At 40.3% G+C, this 17,425-nt stretch overlaps 1 protein-coding gene across 1 annotated transcript in view; it reads left to right on the forward strand.

Moving 5' to 3' along the window:
* The window catches only part of ric1 (RIC1 homolog, RAB6A GEF complex partner 1), a 34,224-nt gene that overhangs the window by 6,437 nt on the left and 10,362 nt on the right, over positions 1-17,425 (forward strand). Inside the window, exons 2-7 of the mRNA XM_080046655.1 lie at positions 375-482; positions 11,387-11,466; positions 12,449-12,556; positions 15,351-15,496; positions 15,724-15,860; positions 16,473-16,564. Of these exons, the coding sequence (XP_079902781.1) occupies positions 375-482; positions 11,387-11,466; positions 12,449-12,556; positions 15,351-15,496; positions 15,724-15,860; positions 16,473-16,564 (671 nt within the window). The remainder of the gene's footprint in view (positions 1-374; positions 483-11,386; positions 11,467-12,448; positions 12,557-15,350; positions 15,497-15,723; positions 15,861-16,472; positions 16,565-17,425) is intronic.

Genomic DNA, 17,425 nt, shown 5'->3' on the forward strand with positions numbered 1-17,425 from the left:
TCATTATTAGAGCAGTTAAAAAAAGATATTCACTCCAAAATGTATAGTCCATGTATTCTAGTTGTATTTTTGGGGATTTTCTTAATATAACAATTTAATTCTAAGAGCATAAATAATACAGAAAAAGCTGTTGTGATGAGTCACTTACATCTAGACAATCCTATGTGAATGTAACTTTGTTATTTTTGGTGTGAAATTGCAAGACTTTGATACAAACCTAAACATAATTTTTGGCGGTAACAAGTATATATTCTATCCAATAAATATTTTTTATTTTTTGGGGTATCGTGTGTCGCATTCAGATGTATTGTGACCCGAAGGATGTTTAAAGTGCTTACTTTCTTTCTTTTCCATCCCCTGTTCCCCACCCACAGCCCAGTGTTTTGATAGTCAGCTATATTGAGTCTGCCAAGGCGGCGGCCCAGTTTGGCTTCTACCAGAAGGCAGAATGGAAACCCGACGACTCCATGATAGCTGTGGCGGTAAGTACACCCCATGTATATGACCATCTCCAATTCTTCTGGGATTTGATCAATTACCCTATTGATTAAGACCTTTGGCCAGTTAGGCCTGTTAGTAGCACACCACATTTTTTATAAATTTAAATACTGGTTCCATATAAAGGTATTGCACTCGTATACTGTTTCTGACACACTAAGCCATTGGTCATCTGTAATCACCACCTTCCCCTCTCCTTTTCTCTTCTGTCTTACCTGATTGGTTCTCTTCTTTTTTCAATAGAAACTCCCTCTCTTATCACTTGGTCACCCTTTATGATTTATTGTATGTAGAGCTGCAGTCAGTTGGTAGAAAGCACTTCAGTAATCCATCCCTGGAAATAGGATTTAGATCAGGATCCTGTTTCTGTTCTGTAATAGAAAACTACATAAGCAGCTTTGTCATAACTGTAGTGCATCACAGTGGAATGGCCATGACAAATGCTAGAAAGAGAAAAATGAAAACAGCAGAGTTTATCTTTGCTGCAATGTTGAGCTCCACATAGAAGGATGGTATTCCCCTGGCAATGACAGCGGAACTGAAACGCACGCTCAGCTCCTTTTATCATGTTACAATATCACACGCACAGTGAGACATTGATATTGAAGAGGATTCAAGTAAAAGCAAAGAGTTAACAGTTACATTGAGAAAGGTCACTGAACAAACTGCTATGTTGAGATACTATTGGAATGCTTTGCACTTTGCTCCCTATCTATTTTGTTTTGTGCACTGCTTATCAATGTACTTTCTATCTGACGGAGTCAATCAACTCAAAGGGAAACAGTGCTTCTCTGATTTCTATCTTACAGGTTTTTGTTCTGTGATTCATCGACTACTAACATTTCAGATTGAATGTTTTACCATTGAAGTAGCCAGTCAATCTCGTTGGTATATTTAAGGGCTAGAAGGTGGTCGATCACCTTTGCCTTTGAACCTTGACTTCATTCTTAACAGGTCAGGCTTCTGGCTGAGCGGCTCTATACTGGGAACAGATTACAGCGGTCTGAAAGGATCTAGCTACCTCAGCTGTTTTGGGATATGAAGAGGGCCTCTTTTTTTGTGTGTGTTTAGCGAATCAACACATATTTACCCGAATGCAGAACCTGATACACCGACCGTGTAAGCCTTTTTCTCTGTTTGAATAATCATGAAATACCTCCCACAAAATATGCCCTTGTGTTGTTAAACTCTCTCCCTGCCTACTGTCGAGCAGAACTCACTACCAAAAAAAAAAATATGCAAATTATCAGCCCACAAAGCTTAAACGCAATTTGATAAATTCATGCTCATTTCCATGGAGATGAAATGTTCACGCCAGCGTTTTTGCCCACACAAGCTTATTCATGTTAGTTTGGCCAGAACGTCCTTCTCCTTCACACCTCCAGTTGAATCGGCAAACGTTTTGCACTTCAATTCCCTGACCATATTTACTCATGAATATATAACAAGACAGTTAGATAGCATTGTTCATGATGAAGCTGACCACCTACTGTAAGATAAGCATTATTATCATTTTCAATCTGCTGTCTTTTTTTATGCCTCTTTATTTATTAAATTTTTTCAGCACAGTAGAGGCAGAAAATCAACATTCTTATTTTTTTTTTACCTTTAATTAAACAGGAACAAACTCTAAACAGCAGGTTTAATGGATGCAGATTGTCCCCTAAGGCAGCCCTGTACGTCATGGCTGAATTATATATTTTCAGGATGTTAATTGCTCATATCAAGCGTAATCCCCCAGCAAAGAGCACCGTCTGTGTTAAACAAATGTCTTGATACTTGCTTAGGAGTTCAGAGGAGGAACAGACGGATGCTGCATCTGCTGTGTCAAACATGTTGAAGGAAGACAAAGAAGCCTCAGTAGTGGTAGTGGAATGACACAGTTGATCTTAGGATGTTCATGTCAATAAACAGAAGCGCTTCAAAGGATAATCCTCCTGCGATGGAAGTACCGGCACAGCTGCTCGGTGTTGCTTTTGGTCTGGTGCCTTTCTTTGACAAAAAAAAAACGTTTTTCAGAAAGATTATCATCTAGTTTCCGTGTTTAGACATAACTGAAGTGGCACAGCATTCCCGTTACACTCTCATTTTCTGCCTTGATAAAGAGGATCTGACAGAGAGAACCAGGATTTTGTACTTTACAAATGTTCATGTTATGTGACTTGGCAATTTTACCTTGAACAACAACATGTATTAGTTTATTATATTATGTCCATATAAGATGTGCTGCTGGGTCAAAATCAAACTGGGAGATTTAGCATAATGGCTTCTTCATTCTAAAACAAATTAAATATTTTTGTACTGTAATTTTTTGCAGTCCTTTATGCTATAAGTTTGTTATTTATTTGAATCTAATTTATGTTTCCTGAAATGGCTTCGTCCAGCTTATCCTTCCTATTTTTGTAAACACTGTTAAGACAGACTGTCAAGGACACAAGGTGCTGTTTAGGAGTCAGTATGGCAGAGTGCACTAGGCTACATGTTTCTCCCAAAACACCACCACTTGTCCTTGAAGCCATTCTGCTGAACATACTTGTTTGAATAGTTGTTTAAGGAACTACAAAAAAAAAACACGCTCCCAAAGACACACATACGATACTTAAGGCCGTTAGAAAAACAATGGAGATCGTCAGTGAAAATATAATTTGCAGAGGTCCCTACTCCCTACTGGTGTCATGTAAATATTCTTGTCTTGTCAACAAATGGCAGATTTAATTAAAATAGTGAATACATAAAATGACATATTCGATAAAAATGTAGCATTATGACCTCTCGGTGTCTGCGCCGACTCCCCCCTTAGTATTTCCTTTCCTGCCAAAGCACACGTGAATGAATGCTGTGAATGTGTCTGGGAAAACAGTAAGTCAGACTCGGCCCCCGACCCATTCAGCCAAACACAACAGGGAGCAGGTGGAGGAGTTAAAAATACCAGGGCATTCGCTCACTCACCCCCCCCCCCCCCCCCCACTTTTGGGCTCCACAAAGACAGAGTTTGATTCTGTGACTCATGACTGGTGAAAAGTATTAAATGTTAGTGTGGGAAGTTCTAGCTTTAGTGTGTCTATTTATTTGCGTGCAGGACTGGAACAACAACTGTCCCAACCACACAATCTTAGCTAGCTGTGAATGAATGAATGAATTTTTATTATTGTGTCATGTCCAAACAAGGACCCATCCCCTTCGGGATTATAAGACACCAACAACTAAATCAAATTCACATGATAACATTCACTTCCTGTAAATAAATGGAGATCACAATTCGCAGTAGGACAACAAGGAAACAAGGAAACAGACGCAAACAAAAGAAAAGAAAAGAAAAGCAAACATAAAGATCTCATTGATAAGTATGTTTTGTTCTCTTGGCCCAGGCCTTCTCCAGATAGCCAGCAAGGGCAAATACCTTAAAGTCAAAGAGCCACTTTAGCCTGTCTGCATCATTCATCCACATGAAATCAACATCACCACACTGATCGAACAATCTCTGACGCAACCCATGGTACAGAGGGCAATAAAACAGAAAATGAAACTCATTCTCCACATCAAGGGTACAATAATCCCAGAGTCTTTCCTCCTCTGGGACCCCGCAGTAACGTCCTGTCTCCAGGTGCAGGGGCAAGATTCCAGAGCGTAGCTGGGCGCACAGTGATCTTTGTTTTTTTGATAAAGGAGCACACACATATTTCTCCTTCCTGTAATAGTTCTTAATCGAAGCATAAGTCCTCAATTTTGGTTTAATTAAAATGTCCTGTGCCCATTTATCTTGATACGTATTGGAAAGAGTTTCCTTAGCGGACACTATATTCACTGTATTTTCACTTTGGAAAAGGTGAGTGGCTCCAATATCTGTGAATATTTCCTGCACCTCACTTGCCCATGCATCCTTCACAGTCACGTCCCATTTGAAAACCTTCTTGGCAACCCTCCTCTCTGGGTGTAACTTGCAACAGAAAATCTCAATTTATTTCCAAAAATGGCTTTTTGCGTTTTTAACTTTTCTTGACTTTCTGTGGGTTTATTCCTCTATATCTACCGACTAGAATTTTACTAAAAGGGAAAATTTGTGTATCAAACTTCCTGGAAATGTAATTGAGTCTGAAATATATCATTCATGGCATCTGAAGTTAAATAAATAATATTGTAGAAAAATCAGTCACTTGTCATGTTGTTTGCAGTCTGTTTTTATTCCTTAATAATCTGTAAAACAATAAATCAAAACAACATTTTAAGGCTGTGCTTGAAAACATGAACTTGTGTTTTCTATTGCAACCAATAATCGACTGTGACTTCAGTGAGGCAACAACAGCAACAAAGTCAGTCGTTGTCCAGTCAAAAAGTGTTGCCACAAAGTTAGTTACGATCAAACAGATTGAAACTAACTGCTCCCAGTCCACAGCAGGCATTCCCATAACTTCAGTTAACTGGTGCTATTGTCAAATGAAGTACTCCGATTGAAAACACTTTCAGCCATGAGAAATATATATGCTGACTGTGTGGCTGTATACTCTCAGTGAAGAATGCGCCGCTAGATTTGTGGAGCAGACAAGTCACACACTCACTCTTATTTTGCCAGCTGAGCAATGTTAATCAAACACGGCTTTGTGATGCCCTTCACCCTTTCACATAATGATGTTTTACTTCAAAATTGCTCTTGCAACTTTTACAAAGGAATTTTTTTTTAAAGGAAGCCTGGGGTTTTCCCATCCAAGAAAAAGTATGATGCAATAGTCACCTTATGCTAATCATCCACAGGCTTTTCATCTCAAAGAAGCTGTGACTTTCCTCAGCCTCATTAGCATTGTAGTTAAATGACAGAGTTAGCAGACGTGGAGAAGTCAGGAACTGCTGAACAATAAAGGCCAGTGGTGCCGAGGCAGTCGTCCTCACTTCAACTAGCAGCTGTTTCCCAGATGCTTGGCTGCTCACACACACCATGCAGACCTTGAGGCTAACGTAATCACCCTCCTAAACTAAGGCTATGGCTATCTTTAGCTGTGTGTGTGTGTGCGCGTGTGTGTGGGTGCGTCGCCCAGAGTGCGGGAGAAACGGCTCAAGAGCGAGAGGGGTGGATTTTTTTTGGTCTGGCAGAAGTCAAAAAAAGGATGAAGTTCTCTAAACGGGAAATAGTTCTTAGCATTTAGCTACTTCTTGTGTGTGTGTTTTGGGATCAGTCCGAGGCCAAAATGTTCCCTCTCTGTTTTTAAACTCCCTCAGCAGTACTCTGGGAAAGGGTTTAGGGTTTACACCAAAGACTTTTTGATGAAAAAAAAAAAGAATCTGGTGAATTTCTTCTGATGCTTTTGCTTGCACTTTGTTATTGTTCAGCTGGGAGTCGACGGGGTGAAAGAATGTTTGAAAATAGGGAGCAGACTCCTAAAATTGCACATTCGACATGCTCTGTGGCATTTTATGTTTTTGTAAACAAGTGCAACCCTTGGGTTCCTTTCTAACGCACATACTCAGGATGTGGACACACTCACAGGAGCTTACACTAGCACTGCAATATACATAATGTTTGGACTGTGTCAGAGGGGTGTTGGCTTTTCACTTTTTACTTTTGGATCATAGGTGTTCGTTTTACTGTGTCGTTTTCCCTTGGTCGCACAGAGGTGGGATATTCTGTCTTTTTAGAAAGGGACAGTAAGCTGTCAGGTTGATCTGGTTTAAGAATGTTTAACATTTTATATTTGTATCACTTTTAGGTCTAAACTCCAATGTCTTTATTTCTACTATCCTATGTCCTAATTTAATTTAAGAGTTTTATTTGGCTATACACTTTTACTTTTTCTGCTCCCGAGGACAGATTACCCAACAGAGATGAACAAGATTTAGCTGCTTATTGCAAAATAATTTATTCCTATTTAGGAAAGATTCAGCATGACGTGATTGGTCTGTTGCTTTCTTCCCCGTTTCCCATAATCAACTGTGAAGAAGCATAAACTGTTAAACTGGTGGAGAGGTGAATCAGATTGAGGTCTTTGGTCGTTTCATGTTTCTGTGAGAGCTGTCTGACAGCTGTGTGCTTTCAAGCCCCATTTGGTAAGACTGCAGTTACACCTACTACCGTCACAGATGCACACATCGGCACCTGGCATTGCATGCTTGTGCACTGTTTATACTTTTTTGCAATTCATGCCTATAGCTATTATTCCACACTCAAACCGTCTTATGTTAGATATGTAGGAGAGGTTAGGGAAGACGTCACTTTGATTACTGTGTGGGACTTACCTTGTGTGACTATCCATGTATTAATTGACAAAGATCTAAACGAACTTAACTTAAATGTTAGGTCTTATTGTATTTATATTTGCTATGTTTTTTTGAATGACATCCACTGGCATCTTATGTGTGTGAATTGTGTGAGTGGTCACATTTTATCCACAAGCCAGTGTGTGTGGACCTCCCAAGCTTGTTTAAACATGCAGTAGAGAGGCCTTGGTACACTACATGCTGTACAATTCTGCCGCCCTAACACTTTCTCTGCAAAAACCACTGTCTTTCATTCTACTCAGTGGCAAGTCTGAACTAGAGTAGCTGCAGTCAGCCGTTTCCTCTTCATTTCTGTTTGTTTGAGTTTTTACAGCAGCATTAAGTCACTCCCTTTGAAGTCCCCCTCTTTCAAACGCAGCCACAAGTTGTAATAGTTGATGATGTTATTAGTGTAGGAGTGCCAACTGAAGAGGAGGAGAGTGTTACATGAAAGGAATTAAAGCCCTGTCTGGTGCACTATAATAACAATATCAAAGTACTATGTGAATGAGTGTGCATATGTGCAAAGTTTTTAAGAGAAGCCAAGTTAAGCAAGACTTCCTAAAATACATTTGCATCCACTGCAATATCCTGTATTATTAGTAATGCATTAGGTCAAAAGTCAAATGGAACCTTTTACCTTTTTTTTTTGTTTCATAATATGACATTTAAAAAAAATTGGGTCATAATTGTTTTCTAAAGCTGCCATTTAAAGGTTAAGAGAGTGTAGACCTATCACATAGTGTAGCGACCCATGACCAATCACTGAATTAGCCATTTGAAGGGAGATTTTTTTAAAGAGAGGTGGGGGGGGGGGGGGGCTGGTCCTGGCATCCCTCATTTGCGCCTACATCATAGAAGACCCCTGAGATAATCAACAGGAGCGACCGCTTACCCCTGCCGTTTGTCATAGAGGACATCAAATGAATTCCCCCACACGGAGCCACTGGGTTCATCCTGCCTTGGGAATCTCAGTGTCTGCTTGCATTTTTATTGGACCTTAGTAGACAATGACTGGCGTCCTGCCTCTTCCTGTATCATTACCTCTTTGCATGTGTGAAACACCAAGGATCCTGGAGACATCTAAATAGTTTTAGAATAATGTCTTTATTTCCCATCCATTTCATCCACAGTTTTCAAGTATCGTAAGTAAACCCAATCATAATCCCTCGAAAAGAAGTTGTGATCAAACTACAATTGAAAGGGCCAAATAGCTCTCCCGACTCTCTCCCCCTCCCATCTTAGAGATTCCCTGCCTCCTGTAATTGGCATGCTTTTGAAGTACAGCAGGCTCCTCACACTCACATTTCCTTTCCAAGGCCACATGCCCCCTCCCCCCTCCCCCTCCCTCTGGGGAAGAATCCTTGTCTGAGTTTGTGAATATGAGGGGAAGGGGCTGCCGCTTGGAGACTTAACATTGACATGTCTTCACAGTTTTACGATGTGAACTTTCTTCCAATTTTAAAACTTTTTATATGCGAGATACTATATTTGTGATGGTCAACTAAACAGTGGTGAGAAGCAAAAAAAAATTGTTTTAATCAAGAACTGTACCGAACTAAAGTAAGATTGTAAGGGTGCTTGTACTTTACTTAAGTATACCAATTTTCTGTTACTTTAACACTACATTTGGAAGTTAAATATTATACTTTTTACAGCACTGCACTTATTTGAGAAATGGCCATTGGTTACTTTTCAGATTAAGATTATACATTCAAAAACACATGATAAAACAAACCCGTTATGATTACACCAGCCAACCAGTTGATGTATAACCCCTTGCTCTAAATTGATGAATATTGGATGGTATGAGTTGTACTTAACACTTCAACCACAGAGGGATTTTCTTTTCCTCTAAACTTCTCAGATTGATTTAATTGTCAGTTTGTGGCCCAAAGATTATTAATGAACCAGTATTTTTTTATACTCCAAAAATTGAAAACCACTTCATGTAAGCAGAACTCTTTTCGTCTATCCTTTCCAATTCATTATCTCTCCATCCCTCAAATTGATCAGGTGACCCTTACAAGGGGCTCGACCCCTAGTTTTGGAACCACTGGACTAAGCTACCTGACTGTATCTAAAGGAGATACACTAGCTTTATTGTGTCCTATTTGTACTCAATTGACACCTTTTAATTTATTTATCCTTTCTTGTCATTTCTATTTCCAAAAGTGAGTATTTTTGAGAGATGTAGTGTGTCTAAAGACGTCACAACGTCTAAATGCATGACGATCTGGAACCAAAAACATTTCCTGTTGATAAAATGGCAAACATGGAGAGACTGTCATGCAGCTATGGTGGAAATGCGTGCTCTCTTGAGTGCTTCCTCGTTTTAATATGAAATTGTTGGACTAAAATAACTAACTTGGTCATTGTAATGAAACTGTCCTAATCATCTTAAACTTAAACTATTATAGAAGGAAGTTGATCAAGTGGCTATTTCATATATTGAACCTCTGTGCACAATGACGTCTCTGAACCCCTTTAATATCACTGTAGCTTTGGACTTTATTGAACATACTGAGCTATCTGAAATGCCAGACACTACACCGACACTGAAACATTTAGACAGAGCAGTTTAACTCCTGTAGTTACAGTAAAAGGTTAAAGAAAAAGACAAAATTATATTTGTTTGAAAATGTCCTGATACCTACTGTAAAATATGGTAAGTGTGGCGTTAGGTCAAGCATTCAGTTCACCACTTTTGGGTCTGAGCAGCCGACACAAACATTGTATGTCAGTTAACCCTGTCATCGTTCTCTGAATCTACAACTATTTGAACAGTAATGTTTGCATACAATGTTTCTGTCGGATAAGAAACTTTGAATATTGTGCCACAACTTTTGCATACTTCTTTGAAATGACCACAATCCCATTTAGGGTTGATATTCTTATTGATTATTGGTATTACTTGTCTATAAAAATGACCGTATAAATCATACGTATTTAATCTACATCTACATAAATGTTATGTAGATGTAGATTAAAAGGCTTGTTTTTCTGAAGTAGAGTTTAAGCTTGTCGGGAGTGTTGTTGTTTTGCAGTTTTTGCTTTGTTGAGCTCCTTGGCCGTTGATGTGTTTAGCAGGCCTCCGTTTGGCTCCATCCTCTCTCTCTCTCTGGCTGTGGCTGCTCTGTTCTCGTGAAGCTTCATGTTGCTGCTGGCTTTACCCTCTCTCTGGTTTTGGTTCTCTTCACTATGGTGATGCACTGGCCTGCTACTAACGACACCCGCACCGCACTAGAAAAGTCAAGGGTTACTGTCTGCTGTGCACTGCCACCGGCTGTGAGCAAAACATTACCATATACATAGTGTTGCACAAAGGAATCAAATATCGTAAATAGTCAAATGATGGCCTGTGCGTACACCTTTCTGTGGCTTTCTAGGAGTTTCTGTAGCAGGACGGAAGTCTTTTTTTTTGTACAGCCATTGGAAAAACATGGCACACTAATGCTGACAGCGAAGTTCAGATCAGGTTTCATATCATGTTTCCATTTAGAGGCTCAGTTTCAGCAGTTTCACAGACAGCACTGTGTATGTATGTGTTGTTAAAACCGCTGTTGTATTGCATTCGCATACAAAATTGTACTTAACTCAAGTTGTATTTAGAAAATGTCTTCAATGACGCTAGGGTGTGAATGTTTCAGTTGTTTTAAAATGCTTACAGATTTGTTTTAGAGAATCATTATCAGTAACAGCAGCAGTTTGAGACATATAAAGTTGTGAACTAATGTTAGTACACAATAGAAGGCTAAACAAAGTCCAATAGATAGAAATACAGATATTACTCACTCAATGATACCCAATTTAAATTCTGTTTTCGCCATTATCGATTGGCAGCTCAGCCTGTTCTGTGCAGACTGGGAAAATGTCAAGCTTCATTTCCTTTGCATATTTATATCTTCTTAACAGAATAGTTAGTTGTGTTGCAGATAATATTCTTTGGAGTCATACATAGGAGTAATAAAATAAATAAAAAAATTAAAATACCTTAAAATGCTTTTCACAGACAATCTTTGCCACATGATCCTACAGTCATTTTGTCTCACTGGATTCTGAAAGACTGCCAAGGCAGGAGCCTCTACATCAAACGACAAAGTTTTTTGATTTTTCTTGATTCCCACCATGATGAGAAGGTCCTGTTTTAAGTAGGAAAGCATGTGAAGCTGCCATTATAATAAAATGTCACTGACTGCAGTTTCAGACCTTCAGATCCGGACCTGCAGCGTCGGTCACATCTGCGTCATCAGCAACTAAAGTACCAGCATCACCTACAACTACACATTCATCTGGTCGTGTTGGCCAATCATTTGCACAAAGTGCATTTTTAAGTGCTACTTCCAGTCTGGATGCAGCTTAATACACCATAAGCACACACTCTCTGCCTCCCTCTCTTCTCTGTGATGGCAACATATGATGTTTTTGTTTACTGAACCCTTTCCCTTCTTCCCTGTCCTCTCATTATTTCTCTCTCTTGCTTCCTACAATGTATCAAGTGACTTTTCAAATGTGTGCTGGCAGTGGCATTCATCCCTACAACTTCTCCTTGCTTTCTTTCTCTCTTCCACTGATAATAAAATAGTGGCTGAGCTACAATATAAATTAATATATTTTTTGTCCTTTTTTTTTGTTGTTGCAGACTGCCAAAGGCTACATCCTCTTGTTTGATGTGCTGGGTGGAGGGGATGGCAAGAACCTCTATGAGCCTGTGTATCCAAAGTGAGTGCAGCACAAATACAAACTCTCACACACATGGCTAACACACATGCATTGCTTAGCTAAAGTTAGCATGAGGAACCAACCCATCAACAAATAATGTCTCCCTTAAAGAGCCATTTAACCCTCCTTATTATGTATGCTATATCAATCTTGAAAACACAATTATGACATGTACAAAACTATTTATGTGCTGTTTGAATTGATCTGGTGGAACAATATTAGCCCTCCTAACTAACTTGTCTGTGTTATGACTGCAGATGACAAGTTATAATGACATTGCCACGGTATTCATGTGTATGAACATAGAGTACATAAACAGTGTCAACTGCATTGAAGGAAAGTGTCAAGTTTATTTTTATTGTGTGAAACCGACTGAATCTTAGCAATTAGTCAGCAGCTGTGTGTTGGTACAGCTGGCAAACAACGCTAGCAGGGATCTAGTGTACTTGGCTACTAAATCCTTTAATAAATAATAATGAATAAATACGTTGCAAATATATCTGTGTTATATGTGTTTGATGCAGTTTGGTAGCTTAATGTTAGCTGCTAATTTAAACAGCTATCACTGTATTTTTAATGTGACAAATGCACGACATTGCCAAAAGTATGTGGACACCCTAACATAACACCCATCTCATTTCAACATTATGGTGCATTGCTATGTTGCTATAACTGCCTCTGCTCTTTTGTAAAAGCTTTTTCAACATGTGAGTAGGGCAGTCCACATGCGTTTTGCTCTTCCTTTAGTAATCATTCCGTCTCTGTGACTGCTACCGAGCGTGTGTGTGTGTGTGTGTGTGCGCGCCATTGGGTCCACAGTGTTTGTGGTTTGGACATTCCTAGAGAGCATACCAGCAGAGGTTGGACAAGTCGGGGCATATTCAGTGATCTTATTCTGTTCGGTGTTAAAAATGTGTTGCAGCTTTCCTAATATATCAGTAATATGAATATACTTTTCTAACTCTAATATGTGTTTGCACAGGGGAAGTTCTCGTGTGAAGGTAACCCCTGGTTATAAAGAAGAGCAATGTGCCCCCGCTCTGTCTTTAGAGATGAAGAAGCCTGTGGATCTGGAGGCCCCCATCACCAGGTACGATAACGTCTCTTTGTCCTTATCTCTCTCCTGTTTTAGTTTTTTTGTTATGTCTGCTTCTCCCTGTTATCGACCCCGCCTCACAGTCACACAGGCAGTGTGACGGAGTGGCGGTATGTCGGAATGGAAGGTGGTCACCGAGGCACCCGCACCACCCAAAATACATGCTAACCGTGTATATTAAAGGTGAAGTAAGCGGTTTATTTATATTAATATAAGTGTGAAATCGCTCTTTATTCATACAGTGATCACTTACTTACATAATGTGCGCGTTTCATAAAGCCGATCTCTGCTCCATCAGCTGCTCTGCATGTAAACAGCAAATAGACTTATTGGAGGATCCCGAAATTTCTTTCCAATCACAAGAGAGAACGCTACAAACCGACACCCGCCTCACTCATGGTCTCACTGCCGGTGCACGCCATAGCGACAGATGGGTGAATGTTTATGCAGGAGCAGGTGAAAATCCTTCCCAATGTCTATTTTGCTGCTTGAAGACCGCAGTTCATTAATGTGGTGACGTAGGGACGAGCGAAGGGACTGCCAACTGCAGTAACTGACATGAAGTTAGCTAAAAGAACCATTCCGCTTACAGCACCTTTTAATGCTATTGCTTCCTGTAAACTATGCAGGAGCCCAGAATGTCCACCAGTGACCTGCTCTTTTGTGCATCTGTGAAGGGCATTTTGCTCAGAGTAGTGGCTTGAAAAAGGAATTTTTCCCCCCTCTCTTCCCATGGAAAGTCAGCATTGGCAGTGAGAGATGGCTGAGGTGCAGTGCGAAGCTAAGCCCCTCCGCTCTTGTCAGTTGTAAATACAGAGGGAATGCACGCAGAGAGAACCACATGAATTCTGCAGGGACGGAGGGCTGTGCTGAGGGAGAGGTCTTGATGGACACATGAATAGACGTGGGTGGAATGATTTAGTGGTGATTGATGAAAGGAAAGAAAAGCAAAGGAAAGGATGACAGAGGGGACATTTTTGATGTCAGCTCGATGGAATAAAGTGTTGCCTGTAGCATTAAAAAAAAGCCTCATGTTTTGTGGGCAATATTTTTTCAGATGCTAACTATTCTTTACCGGTTTTCATTGCTCTATGTCAGTGTAGTTGTAATAATATTGTTGCTGGTCATCATGTTACCTCATCACTACATTTGCTTGTCACCGATAATAGGACCAATTTGATTTTTTTACTTCCTCTAAAAAAGGCGGTAATGGTTCAAGCTCATTTTAACATTTTTAAATCTGTATCACCTTTACGAAGATGGCTTCATATTTATGCCTCTATCACATCGCATAGGAATCTCACAACATTCCCTAATGGCATTGCAAGTTTACTTACGTGCATGCTATATAAAGTTCATTCTTTTAAGCTTAATGTGCAGTGCACTGTGAAAAAATGATCACAAGATCTGTTAGTTATTCTTACCTGGTATAAATGAGGATTATTAAACCTAGTCCCCAAATTAAGATAACATCGATTAGAAGAAAGATGGGCAAACCAACATCTAATGCCTCTTTGTTTTCTCCTTGTACATGGAAGTCTTTTTTCATTTCAGTTTCTTTTCTTCTAGTTTTTCAACTTCTCTGTTATCACCCACAGATCCTCAAACTCCATGTCTTCTCTGAGTGATGTGAACTGTCACTTTTTGTCTGTATTTGCATTTGTCTTTTGTTTATATTGTCAGCGTCTTTCATGTCCCTCAGTTGAGTTGTCACATCTCCTGTGCTTTCTACACTTGACAGCGATTATGAGCTTGTCATCGTGGCTGCACACTTTTGGGCATTTCACAAGCGAAGCTTGACTGCAGGGGATGAGTGGGCGTCTTCCTGCTGTGAGAGTACATGGGAACCCATAGCCTCCTTCACAGTGAACATCCTTCCTCTCACTTATCTCTTTCTGACTCTTGCTTTTCTCCCATTGTGCTATCTTCTGTCTTAAGCCTTGTTCCCACTGAGCTGTGCGGTTCAGTTCGGTGTTGCTCGCGACAGCATGCATTTATTTGTGTTTCCACTGTCAAAAAGGGTACCAAGGTAAACGAGACTAGCCAGTAGCCGCAACTATTTTTGTCACCCTTTCGTTGGCTTACCTTGCCATCCCAAAAGGGTGGAGCTACACACTGCAGTCCGTTGATTGGTCGACTGAATCATTACCATGTGAGAGATAAACTGCCGTGTGTAGTAACCTCGGCATGAGTGAAGAGTATTGTGTTTAGAGAAAAATATTGGTGCACAGCTCTTTGTTTATTGTGTGGCGTTTTTCCTCTTCATTGAGTTAATCAGTGTTACACTGTGTCCCGCTGCTACGATGTCACTATTGTTAGGTAGCTGCTCTGACCCACAGACTGTATATACTCTGACTGCAGTTTTGTGTCCGGCATTCACCCCGCCTACCAAGTAAGGGTGCTGTCGGCGGTGGAAACACAAGATCTAGGGGATCCGTGCTGTGCCGAACCAAACTGTGCTGCTCAGTGGAAACGAGGCATTAGACTGCTTTTTGTAAGACAATGACGCGCTTTACAAACACAAACACACTGCATGTTTGTTCCCTTGTGTATTAGAGGACAGTGCTACTTGGCATGGGCAGATATGTGGCCTCATCACAGCTGGCCAGTAAAAGTTTCATGCTTCACTCGGAGGGCACAGCTGGATAATGACTTGTCCATTGTTTTCTTACACTCTGCTGTTTGTTATCTTGTTCCCACCCTTCCTACCTTACACCACTGACTTGTTTTTTTTATTTCCTTTCAAATATTAATGCTCATATCTGTTACTTCTTCTTCTTCCCACCAGTCTGCAGTCCCTCCAGGAAGACCTTTTGGTGTGCACCGCAGACGGCTACCTCCATGTGCTGCACTGGGACGGCCTGGGCAGCAACGGACGCAAGGCCATCTGCCTCACTACGATCCCCTTCTCTCTAGACCTGCAGTCTGCTCGAGGTTAGAGGATACTCGTGCAAGAGAGCAGACTTGATTCTATTTGTTTGTACATAGACGTTTCCGATTAATTGTTTCTGTCTGCAAATAAAGAATAAAAAAACAATCCATTCCTTTTAAAAATCCCACAAATTAAACACACATAGATGTGTCAACTGCAGCGGACTGCCATATTCTCCAATGTTTTTTTTTTTTTATATATACCTTAACCTGTGTATGTGTGTTGGTAGGTGGTCCCTCTCTGGACCTGGAGGGAGTGTATATCCGTTGTATGGAGTACTGTGTGACCCTGGACGGTTTCGCTGTGGTGCTGAGTGACGGACGCCTGGGCTTTATCACACCGCTCAGCAACATCATCACCGCAGATGTAAGAATACTTGCACCTTCAAAGAAGCAACCGGTCGATGAAAGCTGGCAGTCCGCAAACATATGACAAAATCTGACCCCATGAAAGGGCGTTTACCCATGACCTATTGTACCCAAGAAAATCTCAGATTGTTTACTCATTTTCCCTTTTTCGAAACGGGAGACCAGAGTTTTGTTTCGGCACAGATGTCAAATGTTCTGTTTTGGCTTTTGAGTAGGTATTGGAATTATCTAAATATAAAACTACATTCTCTATGAGTTGAACATGGTTCACGATAAGTTTTCCCTGAGAGGAGAAACACATGGAAGCATTTACTGAGAAAAAATCAAACCGATGATGCAACATATTCAGGTCAACAGGTTTTTTCAATTTTATAATCGGGAATCACAATAGCTTTTAATGTGTCATGATAATATGATGCAATACAAGGCTTGCAACTATTGCTTTATCTGGGCAGCTTATTAAACAGCAATGACTATTGGTAAGATGTATTTTTGCATCCAAACAAGAAGTTTGCTCACCATTAAAATTATGTTCTAAAATGTTGACATAAACATAAATCATTTGCTTGTGTGTGTGTGTTTGTGTGTGTGTGTGTGTGTGTGTGTGTAGCAGTTGCAGGGCGTCTGGGCAGCAGACGTGACCGATGGCACCTGCGTGGCTGTCAACAACAAGTACAGACTGATGGCCTTTGGCTGTGCCAGGTACGTGTCTCTCTGTCCGTATCTTTGCAGTGCAGCAATGGGAGGAAAACTTCTGTGTGTTTGTTTGCAGCTCTGTGCTACAGAGGTTTATTGTTGTCCCTGTGGTGTGTGTCCAGTGTGAGAATCTGTCAGTTTGTCTTTGCAGAGGCCTACCTAGTGTGTACTTGTGCAATCTGCCAGTTTGTCAGGAATTTCTCTTCCCCACTGCGCCTTACCCTCCTTCCTCATCTTTTTCTACAGGTTTTTCTGTTTTGCACCTCACTGAAACATGGACACACACACACAACACACACACACACACACACACACACACAGTTTAAAAGTTCTTCTTGTAATTATTGTCCAAACAGTGCTTTGTTGACTGACCGTGAGAGAAAGTAGAGCTAGTCTTCTATTCATCTATTTGAACACACCTTTGAAACCACCATTCCAGACTAACGCCTCGTTTCCACATACGTACATTCTCGTATGCAATCCAAAAGGATCCGACCGAAAGTCCATTCATTCCTATGTGATTCTCCGTAATGTCCGTTTGCCTCCGAAACTCCTCCCCTCCGTAATATTTCTGTCCTGTTTCTGTCCGGTATCCGTATTAAATCCGTATCAAATAATTTAACTTTTTACGTGGATTATGGACAGACCGTATGGAAGTTTTGCTAGTTTAGCTTACATGCGATGTCCTTCCACTCAGTTAATGTTGATTGTCAAGTCAGTTTGATGATTAAAAAGTACTTGTTCATATAGTTTGAACACTTTGTGAATCAGAGTGAATGTTATTCTGCTAAAATATTACATACTTTATATACGTGATACACTGTATACAGTCGGATAGTTTTTTATCAGTTTGATATTAAATACAGT

Source organism: Ammodytes marinus (assembly GCF_949987685.1).
Source record: "Ammodytes marinus genome assembly, chromosome: 18".
NCBI classification, from domain to species: Eukaryota; Metazoa; Chordata; class Actinopteri; order Uranoscopiformes; family Ammodytidae; genus Ammodytes; species Ammodytes marinus.